This window comes from Pongo abelii, chromosome X (assembly GCF_028885655.2).
Source record: "Pongo abelii isolate AG06213 chromosome X, NHGRI_mPonAbe1-v2.0_pri, whole genome shotgun sequence".
Lineage (NCBI taxonomy): Eukaryota > Metazoa > Chordata > Mammalia > Primates > Hominidae > Pongo > Pongo abelii.
In genome coordinates this window covers 42,173,829-42,191,688 of record NC_072008.2, presented here as the reverse complement: position 1 = coordinate 42,191,688, position 17,860 = coordinate 42,173,829, and the positions used below count along the sequence as shown (strand labels likewise).

Here is a 17,860-nt window from a genome sequence, read left to right as displayed (position 1 = left end):
GGTTTTTTTTTGTTTTTTTTTTTTTGTTTCTGTTTTTGTTTTTGAGACAAGGTGTTGCTCTGTCACTCTAGCTGGAGTGCAGAGGCAAAAATCATGGTTCACTACCGCCTTGAACTCCTGGGCTCAAGTGATCCTCCCACTTCAGCCTCCCAAGTAGCTAGGATTACAGGTGCACACCACCACACTGGGCTAATTTTTGTATTTTTTGTAAAGACAAGGTCTTACTGTGTCACCCAGGCTGATCTCCAACTCCTGGCCTCAAATGATTCTCCCACCTCAGCCTCTCAAAGTGCTAGGATTATAGGCATGAGCCAGTGCACTCGGTCATCTTAACTATTTTGAATGTACAGTTCAGTAATGTTAATTATATTCACATTTTGCAACCAATCTCCAGAGCTTTTTTATTTTTGCAAAATTGAAACTGTATACGCATTAAAAAACTTCTCCTTTTTCCATCCCCCTAGCTTCTGTCAACCACCATCCTACTTTCTGTTTCTATGAGTTTGATTTCTCTTGATGCCTCATATAAAGGAAACCATACAGTGTTTGCCTTTTTGTGACTAGCCTCTTTCATTTACCATAATATCCCCAAGATTCATCCATATCGTAGCATGTGTCAAAATGTCCTTCCTTTTTAAGGCTGAATAATATTTCATTGTATGTGTATACCACATTTTGTTTAACCATTCATCCGTCAATGGCCATTTGGGTTGCTTACACTTTTTGGCTGTAGTGAATAATGCTGCTGTGAACATCTGTGTACAAACATCTCTTTGAGATCCTGATTTCAATTATTTTAGATGTATACCCAGACGTGGTACTGCTGGATCATATGGTAATTCTATTTTTAACTTTTTGAGGCACCCACCATACTGTTTTCCGTAGCAATTGCACCATTTTACATCCCCACCAACAGTGCACAAGGGTTCCAATTTCTCCACATCCTCACCACACGTTATTTTGTTTTTTTTTTTTTTTTTTGGAGAGCAGCCATCTGATGAGCATAAGGTGATATCTTATTGTGGTTTTTATTTGCATTATAAGCATTTTGGCCATTTGTGTATCTTCTTTGGAGAAATGAATATTCAAATCCATTTTTGATTGGATTATTTGGCATTTTATGGTTGAGTTGTAGTTCCTTGTATATTCTGGATATTAACCACTTATCAGATATGTGATTTGCAGATATTTTCTCCCACTCTGTAGGTTGCCTTTCACTGTGTTGATCGCACAGAAATTTCACTCTTTTGATGCACAGAAGGTTTACTTTTGATGCAGTCCAATTTATCTGTTTTTGCTTTTGTTGCCTGTGCTTTTGGTGTCCTATTCGAGAGATCATTGAGAAATCTAATATCATGAAACTTTCCTCTATGTTTCCTTCTAAGAGTTTCATAGTTTTAGGTCTTAGATTTAGTTTTTTGATCCATTTTGAATTAATTTTTGAGTATGGTATAAGGTAAGGCTGGCTCCAACTTCATTATTTTGCATGTGGATATCCAGTTTTCCCAGTACCATTTGTTGGAAAGACTATCCACCCTGTGAATGGTCTTGGCACTCTTGCCAAAATAATTATACATTTATTTTTGTGATTATTTGATTCATGTCTGCCTCCCTCACTGAGCTATAAGCTCCAAGAGGGCAAGAATCTTGTTGATTTTACTCACTTTTGTACCTTTAGTCTCTAGTACATAATAAAGGCTCAATAAAGTTTTATTGAATGAGCCAATAAATGCTTGAAAAACACTTAGCACAGTGCCTGCCACTAAATAAAACTTCAATAGACAGGAATGATTATTGTCATTGCTGTTGTTATTCAACCTATTGTACTTTTTGCCTGGGGCATACATTGCTTAATATGAAGAAAGTGAAGATAAGACTTACTGCCTCAGAGAAATACACAAAAGCCAAAGGCTTTTGTACAATGATTCAGCCTTTGAGATATGGCAGATTTGGTTCAAGCATTGGTCCTGTCTCTTTCTTGTTGTGTGATCCTTGGCATATTAATCAACCTCTCTCCAAGTCTCAGTTTCCTCATCCATAAAATGAAGGTGATAATATTTATCTTATAAGTTTGTTATATGGGTTGAATGAAACATGTGTAATGTCTTTGCATAGTGTCTGGCATTTATAATAAGCCTCCAATAAATGGTCCTTCTGTTATTTCTTTACGGATCATTAGAATCTCTATCTTTTCCCCTTAGTTTGGTTTTGCTACCATCTCTAAAAATGCTACTGTCTTAGCTATTGTCTCCATTTATAAGACAATTTAAAAGCGATGACAAAGGTAAATAAGCCTGAATGGAAAATATTCGATTAGGACACTTAAGGTAAAATATTACTAAAGAGTTCCTAACAGACCTGGAAATTAGCACAAACAGCCTACGTATTTTTTCTCTTGACCAAAATGGAAAACATCTCATTAGTGCAGATCCTGACATAGGTTACCTCTGTGAGAATAAAGATTTTTCAGGAAGAGCGCCTCCATTTTTAAGAAGATATCATTTTATGAGAAAGTATGCTAAGAAGGAAATATCTCCTTAAGAGTTTTATAGACTCAAACTGCCAGAAAAGACCCCCAGAAAGGATCTGCTTCACTGAAGCCCCAAGGAGAGTAAATGATTAAAGCTTCCAGTGTTGATAGGCTTGTATCTCATATTGGTGACTTATTAATTACTTGACCTTTTCCACAGTGCACTTAGCATAGTAAATTATACTCATTTCTATTGGGACTTGGGTGACTTACACGACTCTTTGCAACTTAACCAGGGCTGGGCTCAATATAAGTCACCCAGTGAACGTATTGTAGCTGATTGTGTGTTTTTACCATGTGGTGTGACGGTTTCATGGCAGCTTGGAAAGAAAGCACCAAGAAATACAGATAAAATAATTTAAGGGAGAGATTTAATTTCTCACGTTTACCTTTGAAATCTTTCATAGCTAAAAATAGAAGGAAAAATTCCAGTGATGTGTGAAATTTTGTTTTTCTACATAAAAGATAGCTAGTAGAACTATTTTCAATTAGTAGAAATAAGTCCTGTGCCCCCTTTTCTGTCCCTGTTCCCTTTGATACCTTTTCAGCTCTAATATTTTTGACTCTCCCCTCCTCTGAGAAAATCCTGTTTCTTCTGTTAGGCGTTTTCTCCCCAAGAATTGAACCACTTTGTTTCTGTTGACTTCTCATTCTTTTTTCTAACTATGCATAATTCTCTAATTCAATAAATATATAGTAATTTGTTTCTTTACCAAATATATATGGAGTACCCACTATGCTTCAGACACTTTCTAGGAGTTGGTGGTGAAGAGAAAAAAAAGGATATAAACAAAATGAATAAAAGGGAATTCCAAGAAGTGATAAGGTATATGAAGCCATTCATTCATTCCACATTCAACAAATGCCTTTAGAATGCTTACTACACATCAGGCATTGTTCTAGATGCTGAGAATCCTCTCTCATGGATGTGAATTGAGCCTTCCCAGGGTGAGTAGGATAGGACAAGCAGTTGGAGGGAGGGGTCCAGTTAGTAAAGTGGAGTGACATTTTAGTATGGGTTGATGGGGAAGTGGATTGGGGTGGGGACTGAAGAAAGGGGAAAGAAAGGAGGATCTAAATGAAATTTTGAAATAAAAAATTGACAGGGTGTGGTGACTAGCTGAAATGTGGAAAAAAATAGAGTGCTAAGAAAAAGCCAATACCAGTGTTTGGAGGACTAGGAGAATAGGGAGCCTTCCCACCATTCATTCTGCCCTTCTCCTGCTGAAAGTGTCTTGATTTTCCTTTGTGGATTTTTCCTATCCCCATTCCCACCCCCAGCTTAATAACTTAACCCTGATTGGTTAAGTTATTTAGTGATTCTCATTCCCCAGCTACATTGATTGGTTCAGGGATAATCATGTGCCCCACTATCAAGCCGATGAAAGAGAGTGAATCATAGAACATGGGCAGGATCTATTTGATAAGACTCCTTTTCTCTTGTCCTAGATGTATAAGGAGATGAAGTCTGAAACAGTGGCAGCTGGTTTGCTACATCAAAGGGAGAGCCTGGAGCTCTGGGTGCTACGTTGTTGCACCTAAGTAAGGATAAAGCCAATACCACAGAATGCATAATGTTGAGACTGGGAGAAAGTGGATCTTCAGTGATATTATTTGAGTCCTTGATCAAGCCTCACCTGAAGCTAGCATACATCTCAATTTTCAATTATGTAAGCCAATAGATTATTTGTATTTTTAAGCTTGTTTAAGTTTTCTGTCACTTGCAACTCAAAGAATCTGACACTGTGCTGTTTCCAAAGGCAATATTATTTCCACTGTCAAAGTTTCCAGTGACTTGTTCATTGATATTAAAGAAAGAAGGGCAAAATGAATCATTTTTATTTATATGGTACTAGTACAATTTGTTACAAGGACACATTGCGTAGTGGCAGTGGGGAAGTCTGGGCTTTTAGCATAACTATCACCCGAGTAATGTACATTGTACTCATTAAGTAATTTCTCATCCCTGACCCCCTCCCACCCTTCTGAGTCTCCAATGTCTATTATTCTATATACCATGTCCATGTGCACACATTATTTAGCTCTGACTTATAAGTGAGAACACGCAGTATTTGACTTTGTTTCTGAGTTGTTTCATGTAAGATAATGCTTTCCAGTTTCATCCATGTTGCTGCCAAAGACATGATTTCATTCTTTTCATGGCTGAATAATATTCCATTGTGTGTGTTTGCATATGTATGTATATATACCACACAAAATGAATCTTTAGACACAGGTTTATGGGACTGGCACCAGAAGAAACTGGGAAGGAAACACATTTGTAGTCAGGTCCTCTTCTGCTCCCTGGAGTGTTCTTTTGCATTTCTCATGCCTTCTCCACCCTAGTGATGAGGTCAACCCTGGATCCTTTTTTCCAGAGAGCTTATTCAGCAGCCAGTGTTAGGACAGTGGTTCTTAATTTTTAGGTGTACTACTAGACTTACTTGTGGAGTTCATAAAAATACAGATCTCTTAGGAGGCTGAGGCAGGAGAATTGCTTGAACCCGGGAGGTGGAGATAGCAGTGAGCCAAGATTGCGCCATTGCACTCCAGCCTGGGCAACAAGAGCGAAACTCCGTCTCAAAAAACAAAAATAAATAAAAATAAATACAGATCCCTGCAACATGTTCCAGGAGATTCAGGTTCAGTATGTCTTGGGTGGGGCCCAGGAATCAACATTTTTAACATTTTTCATAAGCTTCCAGGTGATTCTGAGGCAGTTATCACTTGGAGAAACACCATTGTCTTAGGATGGATTCCCCAAAAGCCGATCCTGATAGGGTATTCATGAGCAGGTGATTTAGTAAGGAAGTGCGCCCAGGAGAAACTTGGTAGGTAATGAGAGAAGTAGGAAAGGGAACCAAACAAGGGTCGGATTTCAGGCAAAGTCCTGGGAAGGGTACTTTCAGCCTGATCCCACAGAGGACCTCTGGAGTGTAAGTAACCCCTCAGAGTTGTCCCCTCTTCCCCAGTCAAGGCTTTCATATTCTTGCACTATGGGTCATTGGCTAACAGCTAATCAACCTAAACTCCCAGGCACTTCTGCGTGGGCAAAATGATTCCAGTAGCTTGCAGGAAGTCCTTTGGAGTCACATGTATGAACTTTGGAAGCAAAAATACACTGAAGCTGGAGTGAGGCACACAGAAATGGTAAAGGGGATCCGAGGGAATTTGAATGGAGCACCTACAGTGTCTGCTGAAACCATTTAAAGGATTTCATATTTACTACAGGAGTATCTGGATTTTTAAAAGTAAGGGAGAGAACAACATGCACCCAGTGCAAAGGGAATAATTATTTAAAAGTAGAATTCTGTTCATGCTTGGGGTTTCAGGGTAACTCAGTCTACACATAAGACTCTAGTACCACTGAAATCTGTAATCTTTCAGTGAATGAACTCTTTAAAATGGTAATTGATGCCTTTCAGTATCTGGCCCCTGCCTATTTCTCTAACTCCCTCTGGCCTCTTTCTTCCTATAGGCTATGATCTAGCCGTGACCCACTTCTCCAAAAGAGCATGTTCTTCTTCTAGAAGAGCATATTCTTGCTCACCTCCAAGACTTCAGAAATGTTGTTTTCTCTACCGATAATCAAGTGGCCCCTACTCCCTTCACCTGATTAATTTCTATAATTTCTATAGTCTTGGTCTAAACACTTTTTCAATTGGGCCTTCCCCAACCCATAAGTCCTCTCAATATGTGTTCCCCATACTTCCCAAATCCTAAGAAACATCACTCTTCAATGTAATTACTTGCCGACAACTTGTTTTCTTTTAGAATGAAGTTCAGAGAGGGCAGGAACCATTTGCAGCTATAGCCCCCATGGCTAACACAGACATTCATTGAATAAATATAAAATAAATAACTTGCAAAATGATATCAGAGTATAAGTCTAATATATGTAGCTTTTTCTGGAGAGAGGAAGGATGTCTTTCACTTTAGCTTAGAACATCCTGTTCATACCGTGAGGCAATAACTATTCCAGTTGAGAACAGTGTCATTCTTAATTTTATTCATTAATTCAGTAATAATTTATATCCTTAAACAATCATACTACGGAGTGAGGCTGAACTCTAAATTGCCTAAATTAGCCCTGTGCCACACTGACCTCTGTGAGTGGCCCTCATGCTAATATTTCTCTGGAGTGTGTTTTTCCATTGTATATCTGTGTTATGCTGAAATGATGTGGGAGCCCGACAACCTGAGAATGTCTAGTGCAGTTGTGAGGAAAGTCCAAGACCTCAAAGTCACTGAAAATTTGCACTGACATCTGAGAATCAAATTTGTTTAGCACCAACTCCAACCTTGCGGGGTTTTAGATGTTTCTGAATTTTTTAAGGCCTATCAGTTATATACTAGAGGTATAGCTACATTATGATGAAGACATAGAACTGTTTTATTGGTAATTTTCCTAGCATTAGAAATCGGCCGGGTGCAGTGGCTCAAGCCTGTAATCCCAGCACTTTGGGAGGCTGAGGAGGGCAGATCACTTGAGGTCAGGAGTTCAAGACCAGCCTGGCCAACATGGTGAAACCCCCACCTCTACTAAAAATACAAAAATTAGCCGGGCATGGTGTCAGGTGCCTGTAATCCCAGCTACTTGGGAGGCTGAGGTAGAAGAATCGCTTGAACCCAGGAGGTGGAGGTTGCAGTGAGCCAAGATTGTGCCACTGCACTCCAGCCTGCTGCCGAAGCCCATTTTCCCCCTACTTCTCCCTTGTCTACCTCCCAAGAGGAGGCAGGAGAAGACAAATACCCGTGTCCCCAGCTTCCCTTGCAGGTAAGTGTTGCTGCCTGTGACTCTGTCCTGGCCCGTGAGACGAGAAAAAGATATTTTCTTTCCCTAATAGATGAGAGACGGAGCAGAAAGGCCTCTCCTGTCCTTACTGCCCTCCTGCTTCCTCCCTTTAATGTCTGAAATTGCAGCAGCCATCTCATAATGATGAGGTAACAAGCCTGAGGATGAGATGCTAACATTACAAGAATGGCAGAGTAGAACGAATAAACCTAGGTCACTGATGACGCACTTGAATAGCTGATCACTGTTAATAACCACACATCTCCTTGCTACATGGAAAAGAGCACCCCGCCCCCTTGCATTTGTTTAAACCACTGTTAGTTGAATATTCAGTTGCTAACATCTGAACACAATCTAATAGATGCACTTACTTTAACATTTTCTTTGTGGAAACGAAAACAGAACCAAATCATTGACACCTGACTCACTAATACATGGGCTTATTTGTTGGAACAGTATTGGATTTTTGGAAGACACCCAGAGAAAAATTAATTTAAAAGGTTTGGTTATTTTAGTCCCCGAAGCAGAGAGGATCTACTTCTAGCCATCATACATGGTACAACTTCTGAGGGATGTGTATTGCAGAGAATTTCTATATGACTAAATATCACACTGGGAACTGGGAGATCTAAGTACAGATCAGGAGAAAAAGTCCTCAGCTTTGTGCTGATTGGCAGACCTCAAACCACTCAAAGCTTGTGACCAGGGAGTGCCAAGAGCTGATTAAATTAGGCTTATCGCTGTGGCAAGGGGGCTGCATGTGTTAGTTTAATTAATCAGAGCCCACCTCTCCGGTAAAGATGGTTACAATCTCACCTCAAGTCCAGAGCTGCTACCCTATGGTGGGGGAGAGGGGTGGGATGGCTTTTGGGAGAGCAACCACCACATTCTTCCATCTGTAAGTGAGGGAGGCTCTTTCCGGATCCAAACCAACTGTGATCCTATGAGCAGAGCGCTTACTTATCTTTGCAATCTCTCTCTCTCTTTTTTTCACCTGCACTTTCTTTTCTGTTTTACTTTATAATTGTCCTTTTCTACCTCTGAGCATAGGTCCTTGTGGAAGACAACAAACCCCAAAATGAAGTCGACAGGGCTTGGTATAGCTCAGTCTCAGGCTGGGGAAAAGAAGTGAAGCTGACAAGGTGACTTGAGAGGGTCCCTGTGCACTTCAGGGCAGAATGGAGTGACGCCTTATTCATTAGACATGAGCTGGACATGCCAACTTGTGGCGAGTAACTCTTGGACCCTTAAAGGAGGCAATGTTTCTCAAGTTCTGAAGCCCCCGTCTCTAGAGAATGCACAAGCTCTTTGAGAAAGGAGGAAAACCGTGTGCAATTACACTTGTCCTCTGATCAGCATTAAAAAAAAAAAGGTTTAGTATCCAAATCCTTAGCAGGCAAACCTCTCAGCCTTTTGAGGGAGTGGTCAAGGGTTTGCACGAAACGTTTCTGAAGAGAAAATAGGCTGTGAGTCTCCACATCATCCCCTCCACTTTGGTATTAATAAATACTTTTTTTAAAAAAAATACTGCACTGAGAAATTTACCAGACAATTTCTGGAAACTGACTTATGAACTAATTGGGCACTTTTGCTGTGCGGAGGAACAAAGACACTATTGGTCTTCAACTGAGGCATATACCTGTCTGATGGCGTTGGCTCATTCCGCACATGCTCAGTTGAACAGAAATCTTCATATTGAATGCAACCTAGCACAGCGGCAACACCCAGAACCTCACTCCCTGGCTGCTCCTGTGCCTGCACTCCCTCTAGTTGCATTTTGTTCCTGACAAGTCTAACATTTATAGGGAGCATAGAGAGCAGAGTAGGTGCTGGGAGTTTGAGGACAATATACAAAGGAGCTTAAAGTCGCGGTTTGTCCCTGCCTTCCTAGCTTCTCTCTAGGTTGGTCTCTAGTGAGGGTAGGCGCTGGATAGATATTTGTTGAGTTTGGGGCAGAACGTGGGAGAAGCTGTCTCTATTGATGACCGTTTGCTGTCGCACACCTTCCTAGGCAGTTTTTGTTTAGTCCTTTTCTTGGACGACCTCCCCTTACCCCCAGCCCTCATCTTCATTAAGGAATGACAGGGTAGCACTAAAAGCATCCGCTGCCAAGCACGGATTCAGTGACAACCTCTCTCCACCTCTCTTTTAGCTTTCTCATTCATTAGCACCTTTTCCCTGCCTCTTTTCCCAGCAAAAAAAAACTGGGAAAGGCTCCCTGCGATTACAAAAGAAGGAAAGGGGAGCGGCCAGAGTTTCGTGCCTCTTGCCCGACAACGAGCGTGCAGCCGTGGACCTTTTGTCTCCAGCCCCTTTCGCGGCTTGGTCGCGGCTAGGCGCGGAGGCGACGACCCCAACCAGCCCCGCCTCGGCAGCTGCAGCCGGCGCGCCCCGCTCAACCCCCCGCGCCCTCTAGAATCCCGGTGCCCGCCCGTTCGCCGTGACGCGGCCGGCGCCCCGCGCATGCGCCGCTCAGCCCGCTCCCCTTTCCCTGGGCCACCGCCTCCCGACGGGCTGGAGTGGGCGGAGCCTGTGGTTCTGGAAGCCGCGCCGCCGACGGGGGAGGAGGGCGTGTCTGCGCGAGGCGGGTGCGCGGGGCTGGCGAGCCGGTCGGCTGCTGAGGCGGAGGGGCGGAGCAGAAGGCGGTGGCCGCGGCTCCCGCCCGCACAGAGTGCCAGTCCCGCGAATCCCCCTCCCACTCCCGGGCGGGCGGTGGCGGCTGCGGGAGGAGGAGAAAGAGGAGGGAGCGTCTCTGCCGCCGCCTCCTGGTCCCCAGCGCCGATCCGCCGCCGCCACCTCCCTCCGCGGCGATCCTCGCTCCATGGTCCTGCCGCGGCCCCCTCTGTAGCCCGAGCTGCTCCGCGACGCGACGGAGCCGGCCTCGGACAGAGGGAGCGGTCGCGGCCTCGCGGCCCGCGCGGGCTGACGAGCGGAGAGCGCGACGCCGCGCGGTCCCCGAGGATCCGCACGCCGGGCAGCGCGGCCCGAGCAGCGCGAGAAGCAGCGGGCGGGCGGGCGGGCGGCGCCGGGCCCGGGCCGCCCTCGCTCCCGCGCCCCGGCCCCGCCGCCCGCGCCGGGGCGGTCGCCTGCAGAGGAAGGCGCCGCAGTCTCTGGGCCTCGCGGCCCCACTCGAGCGTCCTCGGCACCGAGGGCTCGCGGGTCCTGAGGGGAGGAGGCGATCCCGGGGCTGGGCACTGAGCTCTTGGGCGCCCCCACCCCCGTTTTCGAAGCCCTCCACGCTGCGGCCGCTATCCCCTCCGGACCATGGCCGACGACGACGTGCTGTTCGAGGATGTGTACGAGCTGTGCGAGGTGATCGGAAAGTGAGTCTCCGCGCGAGGGAGCGGGAGTGTGGAAAAATGCATTTCAGTGATGCCCCGGTCTTCCCGCACCCACTCGGGGCCTGCCGCCTGCCCTCCCTCCTTCCCCTCTTCCCCTCTCGTCCTTCTCATCCTGGAGTATTTATAGACGTGTACCTGGAGCTCCTGCCAGGCGGGGGCCTGGGGGTTCTCAGCGGTCCATTGAGGCCACCGAGCCGAGGTTGGCCACCCCGTAAGGCGTGGGGCCGGCTGCCTGCATTTTATCTGACGGTCGCACAGGGACGTGGCACAGCCGATTTTATAGTTGCTTCAGTTGGGGTTATTGTTACCTTGCATGTACCATAGACCATTTTTGAAACAGAGCAGCTTGCATTTCCTTTGCTTGTGTGGTGAGAGTCCAGGGTTTTAATTGTGGGGTGTGTGTCTATTGTGCGGGATATTAGACAGATGCCTTTGTGTACACCCCATGCCCGGATTGGAGGGGGTCATTTAAGACGGGGTGCGTTCAGTTTCAGCAAACTCCCTCCTGGTGTACACGAACGTGGAAAGAGTTGGGGGCATTCGAATTTTTAATGCCTTGTTATGCAATGACTGTTCAATCAGTGCTCGAGGCTCCCCTCGACTGTTGTTGGGATGGTGGTTAGCGTGGTAGAGCCGTCTGCTTTGAGTCACCGGGCTGGTCTAGAATATAGAACTGACAGTCCAAATGCTCATCCTTTCATCTGTGTTGTATAATTACGCTGGGGAAAAGCAGGGAATCAGATTAATCACAGTGCTGATTGAGAATTAAATCTGCAGTTCCTCATCTAATTGTCCATTCCTTAAATCTATTTTGAATAGTTTCCTTTTCATTCTTGTCAAACAGTATTCCAAGTGCACAATCCTGCTAATTTGCTTGTGAAGGAAATGCTGGCAATCTGAAGTTGATTTCCTAACACAGCGTGTATTCTGTGGCTTTAGAAGTTGAGGAGATAAGATTTAAGAGCAAATTTTTGCTTAATAAGGATCGCTAGAGCTAACATTGAAATATCTTACCTCTTTTTTTTTTTTTTTTTTTTTTTTGGAAGCGGTGCTTTATTGTCTATTTTAAGGTCCACAGTTGGGAAATGAAACCAAGACCTTAGAGCAGTTGGCCCTATCTCTTTTAAGTTGTCTGCAGTACTCAATTTCAATTTGAGTGCTAATTTGTTTCCTTTTCTTTGCATATTGAGGTATTACAGTGTTACCTCACATGGTGAAATTGTGGGTAGAGCTTGCTACACACTTTACTCAGACCCAATTGATGTGAGGACATGTTACTCCTTGCCCTATTGTTACATGACCAGCCAGACTGTTAAAAGGAAAGTATCCAAATGTGTCTTGTTAAAGTGGTTGTGGAAGTGTTCTAGAACAGCACTGTCTAAAAGATATATTATGAGCCACATTTGTAATTTAAAATTTTCTAGTAGCCACATTTAATAAAAACATACAGGTGCAATTAATTTTAATAAAATATTTTATTTAACCCTGTAGATCCAAACTTAACATTTCAACATGTAATCAATATGAAAAAATATTAACGAAATATTTTACATCTTTTATGCTGTCTTTGAAATCCCAATGTGTATTTTACGCTAACAGCACATCTCAATTCTGACACTAAGCTACATTTCTGATGAAAATCAGAAATACTTAATCTGTATTTAGGTTTCATGAAATTTGCATTTGCAAAAGTTGTTCCCAATATACATAAAAGTTTTCCAATAACCGAATCAAGTACCTTTTTCTAAATTTAAATTTTAATTAATTAAAATTAAATACAATTCAAAATTCAGTTTCCCAGTCGGACCAGCCACGTTTCAGGTGCCCAGTAGCCACATGTGAATAGCACAGTTCTAGAGAAAAAAATGTATCAAAAATCTCCTTGGTTTCCTCATTCTTAGGAGCACCCAGTGAAGATAAATTAGGTGTTTCCCAAAAGCCTCCAAATGACTGTATGTGTGGGTGAATGATGTTTGTTGCATCTTAGTTATAGCTGATGTAAATGAACTAACAAAGTCATAATTGGAAAATGTGAGATTAAAATGTTAATTATATTGTGAAGATGTAAAATAGCCATCCCTGAATCAGTTTTGGTAACTAGTTCTGATTCCTTAAAGTCTGGAAGGGTGATGATGTGATCTCTTTGGATATCAAAAAGAAATGTTCAGAATCACATTAACACAGTCCATATTCCGCTGATTTGTAATTGATAGAATATTTTTCAGGAAACACCCCTGGGAGAAAAAAATTCATCTTTTCTGACTGTTTCAGAGCTGCATAAAGAGGGGCAGCAAGCTAATTTTGAGGTGATAGGTACTCTATGGCTACCTTAACTACTATGAACTGTGAAATCTCATTCATATCCTACAAAATCTGACTTGGTCAGTGCCAATTATAAAATGCCATTATGTGAAATAATGAATTCAAGCTAGCTTTATTGTTAAAGAATGTAATAATAGTGTTCCTCAATCTGAGTAAAAGTTGAAGGTTTCTCTAGTAAATTGTCTTAGTATATATTGATCTGGAAATTGAAATTAGCTTGAGATTTTCTTGCAGGGACCTTGACAGCATACATTTTTAACTTAGAATTTGTTCACCTCTGAATTTGAACAGATAGCCCTTGAAGATGTTCACATGTACTGAAAACCTTTTTATTGATTTCTATCCAAGTTCTATGGAATTTTGATTTTCTTTTATACCAAATTAGTATCACAAGTTGTTTTTCACCACTAGATCTTAATAGGTTTTAATTTTTACTAAGGTACTTTAAAATAGATTTCACTTTTCAAGACTAATTGACTACCCACTCACTCCTCTACCTACGCAACCACCTACTCACTTAACCACTGTGTACTTGGCCTTACTTGATGTCATAAATGAAAGTTCTCGTTTAATTTAGACCCTTCAGTGTGTTTTTTTCCCCCCCTTGGTTGAGAAAGATAACTTATAGAGTTAATGAGGTTTTGAAATATAAGATCATTATTTGGAATATGTTTTCTTTCCAGTGGTTGCAGCCTTTACCCTTGTTAAAGCTGTCTTTGAGGGAACACGTGCCCAATTTGTTACAAATATTGGAAGGATGCCGTTTCCCTTTTTAAAAATTAAAATTCTTTTCCCTGTGTTTCTCATTTTTGAAAATCTTGCAGAAACTCCTTTGAATTCCTGTTGGTTCTATAACATTTTCTATGTAACTATCTTTTAAATGACTGAGACAAATCTCCAATAATACGACCTTATCATAGTCCCAAAACTTCTTGTCTTAGCAAATGTAGCAATTACTGGAAAGGAAAGGTGTTATGCAAATAAGGTTAATGACTAATTTTTATGTCAAGATCATTTACTGTATCTTTTACAATTATAAGTAAGTGTACAACCGGTAATACTACATGAAGGAAATTTAAGACAATTCATCGAAATTAAAACATAGAAAAATGCCTACTTTCTTGGTATAGCAGTGTCTATGAAAGAGAATAACAAAATACACACCATTTTTACCTTGTGTTAGGTGAATACTTGCCCTGTTATTTAGTAGCCTTTAGCTTCTGACTTTCCTGCTCTGGTAGGACATACACTAAAATTGGAATGATGCAGCATGACCCTTGCTTAAGGATGATGTGCAACTTTGTGAGGCATGCTGTATTTGCTTACACCTCGAGAGCACTTATATTTAATTACAGTTACTTATTTATGGATCTCTCTAGTTCACAAATAAGGAGCTTCTTGAGGGCAGGGAATGTTTCTTACACATCTTTCTCCACTAACACAGTGCTTGCAATGTAACCGCCTTTCATTAGCTGTGGAATGAATTGAGTAGTTTTAATAAAATCTCATTAAAAGGCAAAAAAGCATGCTTATCAACCTCAGAGCAATTATTGTCCCAAGAGCCTGCATTAGTTTAAAGTAGTGGTTCTCCACCTGGCTGCATATTAGAATCATCCGGGGAGCTTTTAAAAAAGATCAACGCCAGAGCCCTGTGTCAAAGCAGTGAAATCCGAGTTTCTGGGAGTGGGTCCTGGTCACTGACATTTTTTAAAGCTCTCTGTGTGATTCTAATGTGCAGCTATAATGGGGAATCATTGGCTTAAAACTTAGATTATGTATGTAATATTTTGGGACTGGCTTTTCAGAGGCTTGCAACTCTTACAAAGTAGAATAAATTCTTTTTGGAAGGTATTGAAGCTAAATGGCTAAAACATGGATTTTATCTTCTATGCACTTGTGTTTCTCAGCCTTATTGTGTAAAAATTTAGTTTTAGCTTGTGTTTGGCTTTGATTTCTTGGGCCTTTTAAGATCCACATTGATTTATGACACTCATCTAATGCTAACATGGCGATTGTCTGACGTTTGGAACAACACAGAACAAGGATTCCTTCAATAACAGTTGATGATGGTTTTCCACTATAATGGCTTGATTTAATATTAAGAAATTTATCAGTTTAGTATGGATTGTGTTTGTACATACACTCTTTAAAAGAGTATGGTTAAGTTGCTTGTATGCTTTAAATTACATACTTGTGATTCCAGTAATGCTGTTAGCCGGAGAATTGAGTTAATGCAGTCTTTATGTAAATACTGGATTAATAATATGTAAAGTATATAATTCAGCATACAGAAAAATTCAGCTTTACTAATTTGTACTAATTACTATGACTTTCACATGTATTGATTCATGCAGTGATTTGGGATTCTAGTACCATAGGGAGAATGTCGCATTGTGTTGAAAAAATGTTTCCTGGAAATTTTAACTAGACTTTGTAGGTAAACTAGTTTTTAATGTTAGGAAAAGATCAAGTGTTTGCCTGAAGGAACCGAGAATTTTCCAGAAATTAGTAGATATTCCAAAAATACCAGTGATCGTGAAAGAAGTGCATGATCACAGTGACAGCCAAGTAACAAGGTAAAAGAAGTGATCAGCAGCTAAATTGTTGGTGGCCCAGAAAGAATGCAAGCCATGGGAGTTAAGCTGTACTTCTACAGAGGAAAAACCTTTTGAACTCAGGGTGTGGATCCTACAGATAGCAGGCCTCAATGGGAGTAGGGAAGCAATATTGATTCCTGATGATCCTAGGATCATTTGGAGGGAGAACAGAGGTACTCCGTTGCTTTTCTGCATGTATACAACCTTCTCGAGTCTCTTCCTGTCTGCTTTTTACAGATTGCTTTAGGGTGTGTTGTTTGAAGTTGTCTTCATAAATACTTCCTGTGGACTCCCTTAATTTTTATGACCGTAACACACTTCTATGTACGTGACATACGCAGTTCTGCTCTCCAATTTTTCCTTGTATCTGCAACAGTTTCACCTGATGAACTACGTCTCAAATGTCCCTAAATTGTGTACCTGGATACTTCCTTTAAACTGAAAATTCTGTCTCCAGCTGTAGTTCTACTCAATAAATTAAAGAAGCAGATATACCTTGCTTCTGAGATTATTCTTGAATTATTACATTTTTGTAAACGTTTTCTCATTTTAAATGTGGTAGGAGCACTGCATTTAAAGGAACTTTGACATAAGGTTGTTTAAAAAGCTTTTATAACTTAAAGCTTACTTTGTAAAGGGAATTGACATTTATTCCTCTAATGTTAGGCATTTTGGATGTATTATTTAATCATACCCATTTTACAGAGAACACTGAGATTCAGAGGGGGTGATCAGTAATTCACCTAAGATCACACAGATTCCAACGCGGTTCCATGGTTTTAAAGTCTATTCATTTCATGCTGCATTCTGCTGCTAATTCAAGTTGTGAAAATACTGCGTTGGATTTTCTTAAAGACACATATCTTCATTTTCAGAGTTTCTATACTGCAAATTTTAGTTGTTTGACTTTCTGGTCAAATTTCTTATCTCTTCAGTAGAGGTTCCATATACTCTATTCTTTCATCTGTTTCTTTTTTATTTTTGTCTTTCTCTTTAATGAAACATCAGCATTTGTTACCAAACTAACTGGCAAATCTAGCAATGGAAATATAGACTCTTAGCCATCTGTCCAAATATAATTTGTTTTGGAACTTTCTCTATTCCTTTTACTCTCCAAATTTTTTCTTCCATTTCCCTTGCCCCAACAGACAGGATAGTTGATTAATTACTCCTAACTTGCCAAACCAGAAGTAATAAGGTTTCAGAGGTAGATGTTTGTTGGAAGTGGGGTGGAGTGGTTTCCAAAGGATAGTTATTCCTTTATCCTGTGATAAAAATACGGAAATTGTTCTCTCTGATTCTGAAAACTGTGTAGTGAGCTGCAGCCGCTGAGTCTGTGAGCTTCTAGCTGTTTGCGAGCACTGTACACCTTAAATAATCAAGAGACTGAGTTAACTATTGCAGAGCAGGTACCTGACCCCAGCCAACAAGTTGATGGGATGTGCTGTTCTCACATTTTTTGGTTTTATTTTTTAGTTGCAACTGACAGTGAAGATTCTAGAAGCACCAAATATGGCTCTGGATTTATGCTGTAGGATTTAAGATGCTACAGAACTTGCTCTCCTTCCTTTCTGTCCTGGAGCCACTATGGTATTGGTTGTAGAGCCCAAGTCAGTATAGAGTCTCTGACTTCTACCCTGGGAAAATTTCATTTCCAAAGCTAGTTTGTTTTGAAGTTAATGTTTATTTCCAACATTGAGATTTAATAATTTTGTGTTACTTTTCTTTATTAATTAGTTTTTATACAGTAAATTATAAAAGTAATGATGCACGTAGTAAATTTTATTTTATTTTCTTTTTTTGAGATGGAGTCTCGCTCTGTCTCCCAGGCTGGAGTGCAGTGGCACGATCTTGGCTCACTACAACCTCCGCCTCCCGGGTTCAAGTGATTCTCTTGCCTCAGCCTCCCAGCAAGCTGGGATTACAAGCATGCACCACCGCGCCTGGCTAATTTGTGTGTGTGTGTGTGTTGTTTTGTTGTGTTTTGTTTTGTTTTGTTTTGTTTTTTGAGACGGAGTCTCACTCTGTCACCCAGGTTGGAGTGCAATGGCGCGATCTCGGCTCACTGCAAGCTCCGCCTCCTGGGTTCACGCCATTCTCCTGCCTCAGCCTCCCGAGTAGCTGGGACTACAGACGCCCGGCTAATTTTTTTTTTTTTTTTTTTTGTATTTCTAGTAGAGATGAGGTTTCACCGTGTAAGCCAGGATGGTCTCGATCTCCTGACCTCGTGATCCGCCCGCCTTGGCCTCCCAAAGTGCTGGGATTACAGGTGTGA

General features: G+C 41.6%; 1 protein-coding gene across 11 annotated transcripts in view; it reads left to right on the top strand.

The window, feature by feature from the left end:
- The first annotated feature begins 10,372 nt into the window (after positions 1-10,372).
- Positions 10,373-17,860, top strand: part of CASK (calcium/calmodulin dependent serine protein kinase) — a 400,245-nt gene continuing 392,757 nt past the window's right edge. For 8 of the 11 annotated variants that reach the window (XM_024240508.3, XM_054544489.2, XM_054544487.2 and 5 more), the window contains exon 1: positions 10,440-10,648. In XM_024240508.3, coding sequence (XP_024096276.1) covers positions 10,590-10,648 — 59 coding nt within the window. In that variant the 5' untranslated portion in view covers positions 10,440-10,589. Of the gene's footprint in view, positions 10,649-17,860 lie in introns of all 11 variants that reach the window. The other 3 variants (XM_009234749.4, XM_054544490.2, XM_054544486.2) reach the window with 1 other exon arrangement.